Raw genomic sequence first — 11,667 nt, forward strand, 5'->3', positions numbered from 1 at the left:
AATCATAAAAACTGATATAAGAACATGAAAATCATGCACATGACAAATTAAATTCTGTTAACTGCTTCAGACTCACTTGACATGAACTCAACTGTCCTGTAAATACTTGGCAGTACTTGGCAGTACATGTATCTGCACCATGAATACAATTAATAGAATTGTAAGTATGGAATCAAGGTGTTTTTGCACACAAGGTGAATAATGATTATAAGCATTAAAGTCATCTACAAAATCACTCATAAGGTTTTGTAGGGGAAAAAATGAGAGGACTCTATTTAGTCCGTGTGAACCGGTGAATGGTTTGGTGATCTCAAGGTACTGTCCACTTTAAAGGGCTTCTCTATAGCCAGTGTAGCAATCTCAGCAGACATGGCATACTCTCTCGAGACAGATTCATGGGGTGCGATGGGTGGCAAGATGGCAGGTGCAGGTTTAACTTCCACTTCCTTCCCCGTCGGATCGACATGGGCAATGAATGCTGCAACGTCCCTGACGACCTCATCCCGCTGGCGGTATCCAGGACTTGCTGGGCTCACCTGACCAATCCGGCTGAACATGTGAGATTGCACTTGGTTTGGCGGGGGCGCACTCTCCCGCCGGACGTGCCTATTGGTGCGCACATGCGCTCCGGGCACGGGACCGTTCCCTGTGCGCAGGTTGAAGCGCCTCACACGGGGTGGGGCAGGCTCCTTGGGCGGAGCTGGGCTGGAGATTCTCTCAGGAGGTTCAGCACGAGCAGTTTGATCCTCTGGATGGCCTTGCTGCTTGAGTTTCAGCTGGTGAAGCTGTGTTGTCAGGTATGCTATTGTTCCCGAACGCTGATCTAGTTCAGCTGTTAGGACTATAATTCTCTGACCCTTTTCAGAAATCTCCCCCTGGTAGGCCTTCTCACGCTCTTTCATTTGGAGTTCAATATCACTGCATTTTTGACTGTATGAATCTCTTTCTTTGCTTAACTGATTGCACTGCTTCTCTTTAGACTCCAACCTCTCCTTCAATGATGAGATTTCACTTGTGTATTGCTCTGAAAAATGGGAAAACAGATCAGACATTAATATATTTCATTCCCACTTGGAAATGCAGAATGCATGTACATCATACATAACACTGCTTTGTCAAGATAGGGAGGCAGGCTAAATGATTTTGCAGACATGTTTGCAATGAACTGATAAAATAATGAAAATGAACTACAAATAAAGTTTCCACTAGCTGTGATACACCAGCATACAACTGTACCTTTTAAAATATTTTGCTATTTCGGCGGAATGATGAAGGTTATTGTTTATGCAAGGTCACAGTACTGAGCACATTCCATCTTTGAAAAGACAAATATTTGGATTCCATGCAAATAGCAAGATGTTTGTGTGTCCTGTGCTTCAAACTGCAGCAAAACACTTGAAAGTTGATCTGACTATCTCATTGGATACAGACTGGAAAAAGCTTCAAGCGTGTCACACCTAACATCTAATGCACTTGTCAATGTAATGACGCACCCCACTACCCCCGGACATGGGTGCGTCATGGTCATTTTTTGACTGACCACACGGGGTTTTTGACGCACCCCCACAGTCACTTTTTGACGGACCACACGGGGTTTTTGACGAACACCACAGTCACTTTTTTGACGGACAACACGGGGTTTTTGACGAACACCTAGGTCACTTTCTTGACGGACATCCTCGGTACATTTGACGCACCCCGTAAATACTGAAAGGATTTTTGCATACGCTTTATTCACGCAATTTCATTTTCTTTCGGCTCGTAAACACAATTTGTCAAAGTTTCGGCAAGTTTCCCTTACCCTGGCCCTGTAAGCACCGTACCGTCATTCACCGTACATCACTCTGCTGCTACGATATTCCGAATGTATGTGTGCATGCAATCCATAGTCACCTGGCCATGACTGGTCTGCAGATGCGCTGTATGTGCGCGGCCATTTCTAGTCCGGTTGAATGCAACACATGGACGATGTACGTTCGATGAGGAATAACGAGCACGCTGCTCACTTGCGAATTGCACAGCCATGACAGCGTTAGCGAGCGAGTCGCGCACCACTAACACTCGACTTGCCTGCTACTATACTGCAGGTACGCGCAGTACGCACCACGCAACGGTATACCAAAGATCGTATACGGAATTCCGTATACGATCTTTGATTTTACTATTTAGTACTGTGAGGTTGAAATCGTTATATCGCTAAACAGTCCGTCTGGCTTGAGATTGAGTATGCGTGATTTCATGAGTTTGTTGGAAAGAAAATGTGAGGAGAAAGGGTGGCTTTTAAATCATTTGCTTTCCAGATTCGGGCAAGCATTTTTCCCTCTTAGGCCTACTCCAAAACGCTTCCCGACTTTGATTTTCACTTGCCGCGGGAAAGCGCTCACTGTAAATTCACTCGCGGTACACGTACGTGTATCCGGTACTGGTAGCGTGCAAAAATGCGTGCAGTTTTCCATAGCCAAGTGCATACCATGACGCACCCCTCGGTTCAGAATAATGCGTGTTATTTTCCATAGCCAAGTGACGTACCATGACGCACCCCTCGGTCAAAAATTTGACGACAATGATGGGATTTTGACGCACCTCTCGGTCAAAAATTTGACGGACATAGCTAGTAAAATGACGCACACCTGGGTCACAAATTTGACGGACCAAACGAGGAAATGACGCACCCATGTCCGGGGGTAGTGGGGTGAGTCATTACATTGACAAGTGCATAAGAAGGACACTGTCTCTTGATAGACAACAGGGTGTCTTACCTTCATCCACATCATCACTCTTCATGGCAAGTTCAAAGGTCAGTTCGGCACATTTCTTCTGCAGCTTGTGCAGCTCCTGGTGGAGCGCCTGGAGCGTCTTGGCGTGCTCCTGCTGCATGAAGAGGATGGAGCTCTCGGCATTCCTCAGCTTCACTTCGATTGGAGCAGCCATTGCAGTTTGACTGAAATGAGACATTAATGGATGTTTTCATGCAGATCTGTAAACCCATTTTTAAACATTCTACAATGAGTATAAGTCACATGCCTCAAACAAAAATCATGTTTGAAATAAAATGCTTTTTCTGCTTACTGATTTATTCTCATTTACATCTACATGTACCATGTAAGCATGTTGAGTGCACAAACATGTACAATGTAGACCACATAGGTACATGTATGTAAAGTTTACATAGATCTACCTATGTGACAATATGTGGTCTACATGTATATGTTTGTGCTCTCAAACATGCTTACACTGTAGATGTAGAGTAAATCAGTAAGCAGAAATAGCATTTTACTTTAAACAACATGCACTGATTTCTACTGGTTAATCTGAGGGGATGTGATGTGATCTGTGCGAAATGGTATAGGATCTAGGCGCCTAGAAAGATCTACTGTATGCGCTGGTTTTTCACGTACAGATATTTTCGCGATTGAGGTCATAAAATAGACATTTTTGCAAGAGGTTGTTTTTGCGAACTGATACCGACGCTAACATAAATGCGCTATTACCCTAGCGCCTGGAGACATTTCGCATGTTGTTAAATTCGCAATCCAACTTCTGAGATTTGCGAAAATTAAACCCTCGCAAAAATAACAGCTTATACAGTGCATGGTTAAATGATGATCCATTAACACGACTACGGTGTTTTGTTGATTTGTCTTCATGGTAGACACCTACAAAAAATAGAGTATAGACTTCTACATACAGTACAGAGCTAGCATTTCACACTTCATAGCAAAACATTCAATTTATCAACATCTATTTAATACAAAACATATCTTTATGAAGCTTACATGTATTTCAAGTAACTGGATCTTGGTAGACATACAATGTAGGGGGCATGGCAGGGCAGGGGACAGGTTGCCCTTGCCCATTGTGAGATGACTTTGAATGAAACGGTGACTTGTTTGTACGTAGATTTAGAACTCTACTTCGTACTCGGTAATTGTGCCAATACATACAAATGTAGCCAAAACTGTGACACTGTAAGGTTAAAATCATGATCTTTTGAAGCCATACTAACAGTAACACAGTTACACTAACAGTGACGAGTGAGTAACACTAACACTAACAGCCACAGGCCAACTTCTAAACTGTTAGCAGTTCTACATTGCCTGGTTAGCGGTGTATGTGGTGTAGGGTTGGGGGTACCACGTATCGACACCCTAAGGATCTGTAGCTTGTTTATTCTAAAAATATAATACAAATCCGCCTAATTCTTACCTCAAATATGCCATAAATACTGCAGTTTTGAATGTCGTGACCGTCTCGTTGATTATGAATCTCCGTTTTAAAATAGCGCAATTTTAGTGCGTGCGTTCCGTTTTCTTCGCGCAGCTAAAAAGGGAACCTTGCGATCGACACCCCCTCTCCTCCATAGGTATACACGTGAATTTCACAGCATAGGTATACACGTGAATTTCACAGGCCATAGGTAATACACGTGAATTTCACAGCCATGCGTCGTTACTGATCGGATGTGTAATTTTTAGCTTGGTTTGTTTGAGTTTGATTTTCGTTTCTTCGTTTTTATTGTTTTTATAGCTAATGACACTTAATCCCGCGCGTACTTTTTTGTTCTATACGCAAACAGCCATGATACGCAGGGTGTCGATGGGAAGGTGCCCTGTCGATAGGTGGTGCCCCAACCATACATACAATCGAGTCATAGACTGTTACTAGTGTTAGTCATGACATTAGTAACATACAACATGCAGATGTAAAAAAATGTATTATTTGTAGTGCCAAGATACAGCGATACCTACTCCACTCTGCTAGCCTACGCCGGCCCCGGCCAACCCGGGCATGCAACGGACATGGGCATGCAGTTCAGTATTCTACACGGGATAACTAACGTCACATTATTTACATACGGTTCTACACACAAACAATTCTGTCGTCGACGACTGCGTGCAAAGACCTTTTCAATTTCGACCATACCTTTTCTCCGGTAAATCTACATCTATTCCTGTGCCGTAGAGAGAAGTTGCTTGGAGGTCTGCAACTAATGATCACTCTGTGTCCTGCATTCTGCTATATTTTATCTGCTCGCAAGCAGCAGATACTAAAATCTTCGGTTTGCCTTTCGGCTATGTATGGATCAATATGGACGTGTATGGTTTACACACGAATAATAATTTTGTGCGTAGCATGCATTATGTATTATGCGCAGGCCCTTCGCTTCAGGATACAGCGTATCCAACACAAACGGGTCATAAATAAAAGGGCAAGTTTTATTAGGCTCGTACACCCAGAACCTGATAAGTTTCTTTTTAAAAACCTCATTGAACCACGATTTGTTTCACATCTATCAAAGTATGTGATAATAAATTATGTTATTGTCTAATATATTGAATAAATTCATTATGAAGAATCAATTTTACATATGAATCTAATCAATTGTATCAATTTACTGACTATAAGATAAAGAATCAATATACACTGTACAGGTAGCCATCAATAGATGGCGCAAGAGTATTCACAGCCAGAACGTTAGTTCTGTGCTCACAGCAAAGAGCAGAGTTTCCCCAGTAAGTGGAGGAGAGGGGAAAATTCTCTTTGACTTAACTTGCTTTGGAGAGAAAATCGAGTACCGAGTATATAAAAAAAAAAAATGATTTTGTTTTCATGAACAATATCTTATATATTTGTCACATTGACCAAAGAAAATGTGCAAAACACCCGAAAGTTCAAGTCATGTCCAGGTAATACAAAACATGTTTAGTAACCAAAATAAGAGGCTTCACTTTCGACCCAACCCAATCGCCCGATATCTCTAACTCCATCGGAGAAACTCCCTGACTCCGATTCAATAGTCCAACAGGTTGTTGGCGTGTAGAGTGAAGGAGCAATTATAGTTATCCACTGCGGCCAGTTGCCATATAGGGACTGGCTCTCAGTTGGATAACGTGAGACCATGGAGCCTACTCAATGGTGAAACCAGAGATACACTTGCTATTATTAGGCAGTATGTTCCATACTGCGATTGTACAGGAGCCCTCAAAAGCTGGTTTTTTAAATTGATATCAATCTATAGTCGAATACGGGTGTTGCGGCTGTACTGGGGGGGGGGGGGGGGATGGACAGTTGTCCCCAATTATTTTCACCTCACCTTTTTTCTTTTGATTTGGATGTATTTTCTAAATAGTTCAGTAATTCAGTAAATCACGCAATGAATCCATAATGCATAGTTTTGTATTTCGTTTGTTTGTTTACAATTTCTCGCATATTATCTTAGTGTATAATACAGTGACAAATGACATCATAGTGGTATTTACAATATTCCATTCACTACTAATTTTATTTCATCATTGCCGGTGAGCGCTGTGCACCTCCATAGACTTGGCACACAGTGATAAGGCACACACGTATAGAACAAGACGTGATACTAGATGCTTCGATTTAACCATGCATTCAAATTGTCCCTCATCAATAACATTAGATTTTTATTATAATTACTCCCTCGAATATTGAACAAAAACCGCACTGATTATATTCCTGCTTAGCGCCTTGGACTCTGAAAAACTGGACAGACTTGTGAGATGATGATTAATTATTGGCAACTAGTCTGGTGCAATGCGCCTCCAGATTGTACATTTGGGGTCTTGACTATCATTGTATTTTAATCGTAGAAAATGTTTGATTGAGAATTCCACATAACTTTAAAAGTTCGTTCGTTCGTTCGTATTTATTTTGCTTCTCATATCAAATCAAATCAAAATGAATTACATGGGTGTGACAAATTTAAACAAAACATAACCAATCAATGAATGACAAAGGAGCAATACAAAAGCGCAGATTATACATGCATATAACAAAATCATTGTAAAACATCTACTGTTGCACAAATAGCCTAATACGGTATAAAGCATTAACGTGGAAGTAGGCGACCGTCAGCATAACCATGGCTTGACTGGGCTGATGGCCTCATTGGGGATATAGCTCAGGTTTGCCTCTCACGAAAAGTAGTTTTTATTGTTTTTGTTATACAAATATTTATCAGGTTTAAAGGGAAAAAGAAGATGTGAGTGAACGCTGTGCGTGTGCAGTAGGTGCGTTAATGTTTGTGTTGTAGCAATATAATAATACTAACAAAATCAGACCAAAAAGAAACAAAATCATATTATAGTTGTTATAGGCCCTATTTTACTGAATATATGAAATTAAGATATATTTCTTTAAACTAGCTTTGAAGGAAAACAATGATGTTCGTGTTTTCAGGGAGTCGGGTAAACAATTCCATGTATATGGTATGTAAGCGGTCTAATTCTTATTCGACTATCATCGAGATGCGACAAAAAACTAAAAATGAATTCAAATTCTAGGACAGAAGTTATGTTATTGCAGAATAGGCCTATGATCAGGGCTCGGCATTGACTTTTTTTCAGCCACTAAAGTTTCGTTCGAATTTACAATTTTTGGTGGCCCGAAGGAAAGGGGAAAAAATGTAGTTGCCGAAATAAAAAGGAAAAAGAAGGTTTCAGTTTGAAGTTTAGTTGCCTGATGGGGCCACTAAATGGTAAGCTTTTTTAAAATTTGGTACCCAGACATCATCATATAGTGGCCATCGCATTTAGCTCGTGTCAAGCCCTATATTTATGTATACGATTATGCATATTAGATTCAATTCAATTCAATTTCTGTTTTATTACAAAACACCGAATAAAAGTCCGAAGAGTAAACGTATTTGGTTTACATCAAATTTGACAACAAAATACTAAGTAGATAATTCAACTTTACAGCAGGGGGACATAGAGAAGGAAATAGGGCCTACACCAAACTGGCACTTTACACATCAAAACAATATCATATTAGCCCCCCCCCCCCCCCCCCCAAAAAAAAAAAAAAAAAAAAAAAAAGATAAAAAAAAGATAAAAAGATAAAAATATACTGCACTATAAAAATGCTTTAAAAATCAGTTTACCCATTGATCTAATTAACATAAACATTGGTAGAAAATTAGATTTTGATGATACACAGGTAACGTTAGATATCACCAATAAGTTTTGTTATCGTTTTTTTTAAAGGGATCAACATTCAAGTTTAAGGAAAATGAACAAGATAATGATGCTGAATCGTAAAACGCGACACACACACACACACACACACACACACACACACACACATACACACACACGCGCGCGCACACACACACACACACACGCAATACACATAACGCTCACGCGCACGTTACATATTCACGAGTTGCGTACTGTAGCTCCTAATCTATTTGGGTTGTACAAAGTGAATGTAACTGCACGGTGTACGAACCTGCGTATATGCGTTGTGGTTCCTAGACAACTCGACCCCAGGATAATCCGACCCCAAACAGCACGACCCGAAAACAAGGGGGGGGGGGGTTCATTCAGCGTTTTGTCAGCTGAGTTTTTCTGACAAATTGTTTTGAAGTTACTATAGCAGAAAGGCAAAGACTGTGAATTTCTGCTGATGGTAGCAGAGTGCCGGGCTGCTTTTCAGCTTCAACTGGAAAATAACACAGTGGCGGATCCAGGGGGGGGGGGGGGGGGGGGGGGCGCCCCCTCTTTATTTTTGGTTAAAACAAAAGAAATAAAAAGACAAAAATGGAGGTGCGTGCGCCCCCTTTAATTTTGCAAAGGCGCCTCCCCTTTACGGAATTCCTGGATCCGCCCCTGATACAGAACCTATAGGTATGAAAAAATATTCTAAATCTCACCTAGTCCTTTCATCAATGGTTCCATCGTAATGCGCATTTGAACATTTCTCGGGGAGGAACTTGCCTCGAGCCTCGGTGATTACGTTTGCCTTTTCCTCCCCCGGCAACCAGCGGTATTCACCTATAGAATCACTGCATTTTATTTTTCATGTAGTATGATTTTGAGTTTGTAATATATGTGGAAATGCAAATATATATATAAATAAATAATTTCATTAATAAAACAAACAAATAAATAAATAGATAGATAAATAAATAAATAATGATAATAATAATGTTGATAAACCACTACTACTACTACTACTACTACTAATAATAATAATAATAATGGCTATAAAATTCGCTGTGTAAATTCATTAGTTTAATTACCACTACTACTATGATCATTATCATTGTTATCAATAATTGTTATTATCATTATTATTGTTATTATACCCGACTATTATCATCAACGCAAGACAAAAAATACTTGCCAAATGCATATCTTTAAGTCTGTTTCTAAGGCAAAGATGAGTCGAGTAAGAGCAATACGCAAGAGAGCGAAAACGCCAATTTAATAATGCACTGAAATGGTTTGATTCTTATTATCGGCGTCAATACACTGTGGTTGAAGGTAAACATTCCACTAGATCGATCTCAGCCGGGGTGCCGCTAGGCTCGGTCTTAGGCCCCCTCCTGTTCACAGTATATATCAATGATTTGCCATCAAGTGTTAAAACCGGTAACATCTATATGTTTGCAGATGATGCTACTCTGTTTGTTAGTGGGTCAACTGTTGAATCAGTAGAGAACCAATTAAATCAATCAATGGAGGAGGTGAATCAATGGACGACAAAAAACAAGTTGGTATTGAATACGCAAAAAACAAAGGTAATGTTAGTAGGTTCCCGGCAAAGATTAAATACGTTACAAAGGAAGAAATTGAAAGTTAGAATAGATAAAATAGACTTGGATTGTGTAGAACAAAGCAAATGTCTTGGTGTTGTTATTGACGAAACGTTGAGCTTTAAACACCACGTTAATGCTACAGTGAAAGTTATGCAACAAAAGCTCGGCATGATTAGACGAATAAAGCATTGTATACCCCGAACCAATTAAGCAGATTATACTGGGGGTTTGTTCTACCCCATGCAATGTACTGCTCAACTCTTTTCCCCTATCATTCTACAATAAACAAATTGCATAAACGTGCTGGCTAAAATATGGTTAGTGGATATACTTGGGATACCCCATCTGATCAAGTCTTACAAAACCTCGGGTGGTGTACTCTCAAAACACTATTTAAGAAAAATATCGCCATCGTGTGAGTAGCATTGCTCCATCAATATTGTGTGAAAGGTTCTGCTTTAACGACAATGTAGCTTTGCGGATAACCCGCAATTCAAACAGAAAGTTATTAAGGAAGCCAATGTGTAAAACAAATTTTTATCAAAAAACCTCCATTAATATCGGAGGAGAACTATGGAACTCTCTTCCTGATGAATGTCGAAATGCAAATTCGCTTTCCATATATGAGTTGGGTCGTGTTACATCTCTACTGTAATGTCAAACTAAAAAAAATGTACGTACCCCAGCTCAGTGTAACAATCTCGTCACAGTCATGTCCTTTACGTTGCATTTATTTTGTACTTTAACGATTGTTGCCTTTTTTTAAGCTCTTGCCGCGCAATGCACCTATTATACATTCAAACACTCATCGTACTTACAAACCTACATACACATACACATACACGCATACACACACAAACACACACTCACACACACACACACACACACACACACACACACACATACACAAACAACATCTACATAATCATAATTCTTCAGTACATTACCATAGGATTGGCAGATTTGTAATTTCACTTGTTTTTTAATGGAATTGAAATTGTGTTATTTCATTGCAGTTACATAAATATGTATATATATATTGATGATTTTACAGTTCATCTATGATGTCTAATAATGTCCACTGAATTGTTGTATTCAGTTTTAATTGTTGTTTAATGATTTATATATTCTGTAACATTTTACAGCTAAATGTGTATATTATTCATGCAATTTTGCGTATTTTAATGTTCTGTATCGTACATTTTATGTGTTGTTTTTAAAAAGGGCCTTGCTGAAAACCAGACCTTGCTGAGCAAGCAACCCTTTAAAGATATGTGAAATAAATAAGTAAATAAATAAATAAAAACGCCAATTTTGAGACATGTTGAATAACATCAAGACTCGAAAACAGAAACAAATATAAAGCCTTCGTCCAAAATTTATTCATAATTGGTCAATTACAAGATAGATCTGTGCTCCTGACTATACCATCGTCTCGCTGTATAATTTATTATCTGCGTGCTGTAGACAAGGTGTTCCACAGTTGAAAAGAAGAGGAGTGAAAGAAAGTACATTCATGGACAATGAATGGTCCTTCGGCTAAATGTCATTGTCAGATTGGCTTCCTTTGAAGATCACTCAGTCATCCATCAAGTTTAGACTATCGCAAAGCTGCTAAACGTCATTACGTAACAGGGTCAATGGCAGTGGCTTATTCCGACGCCACAGGTCTTCTGGGCCCTGTTTTATGAAGAGTTAAAATTGATTATAAAGTTGATTTCAACTGTAAGTCTATGGCAGACTGTGTGGTAAGGAAATTTAACATCGATTTTATCTTTTGATAAAACGGGGCCCTGGTCTAAGAAGTCCAGACTTAAATTTTCCCTTAAACATGCACCGAGTGATGATAAAATAAACGTCCCATCAGCTATCGCGCGCAACTGTTTTGGCAGTGGTCTGTGGAATAGCCAGATCGATCTACCCAGGGCTTGGGTCGTAATGTCAGAGGGTCAAGCATTTTACAGTCGAGTTGTCCAGCTCCCTGCGTTATAAGCACAGCGGCTAGCGTGCTGTATGCACAGTACAGAGCTCTAGTTCTGTGGCTGTATGTAGGAGAATAGCATGTGTATGTGCTGCGTGCGATGTGTTGTGCGTCTCGTGCA

General features: G+C 39.8%; 1 protein-coding gene across 1 annotated transcript; it reads right to left on the reverse strand.

Moving 5' to 3' along the window:
* Positions 1–275: 275 nt before the first annotated feature.
* LOC139742662 (coiled-coil domain-containing protein 92-like) lies at positions 276–2,931 on the reverse strand. Its single transcript, XM_071653189.1, has 2 exons — positions 2,760–2,931; positions 276–1,024 (listed from the first exon to the last, which is right to left on the reverse strand). Exons 1-2 carry the CDS (start codon positions 2,929–2,931, stop codon positions 276–278), a joined length of 921 nt encoding a protein of 306 aa, XP_071509290.1.
* Positions 2,932–11,667: the final 8,736 nt, after the last annotated feature.

This window comes from Diadema antillarum, unplaced genomic scaffold (assembly GCF_040938485.1).
Source record: "Diadema antillarum isolate AM-2024a unplaced genomic scaffold, OU_Dant_1.0 seq00001012_RagTag, whole genome shotgun sequence".
Taxonomy (NCBI): Eukaryota; Metazoa; Echinodermata; class Echinoidea; order Diadematoida; family Diadematidae; genus Diadema; species Diadema antillarum.

Bases quoted from the DNA above. Each gene is read 5' to 3' on its own strand.
- LOC139742662 (XM_071653189.1), bottom strand. From the start codon at position 2,931: ATGGCTGCTCCAATCGAAGTGAAGCTGAGGAATGCCGAGAGCTCCATC. The intron at 1,025-2,759 runs GTAAGACACCCT...CCCATTTTTCAG, and splicing joins GAGTGATGATGTGGATGAAG to AGCAATACACAAGTGAAATC.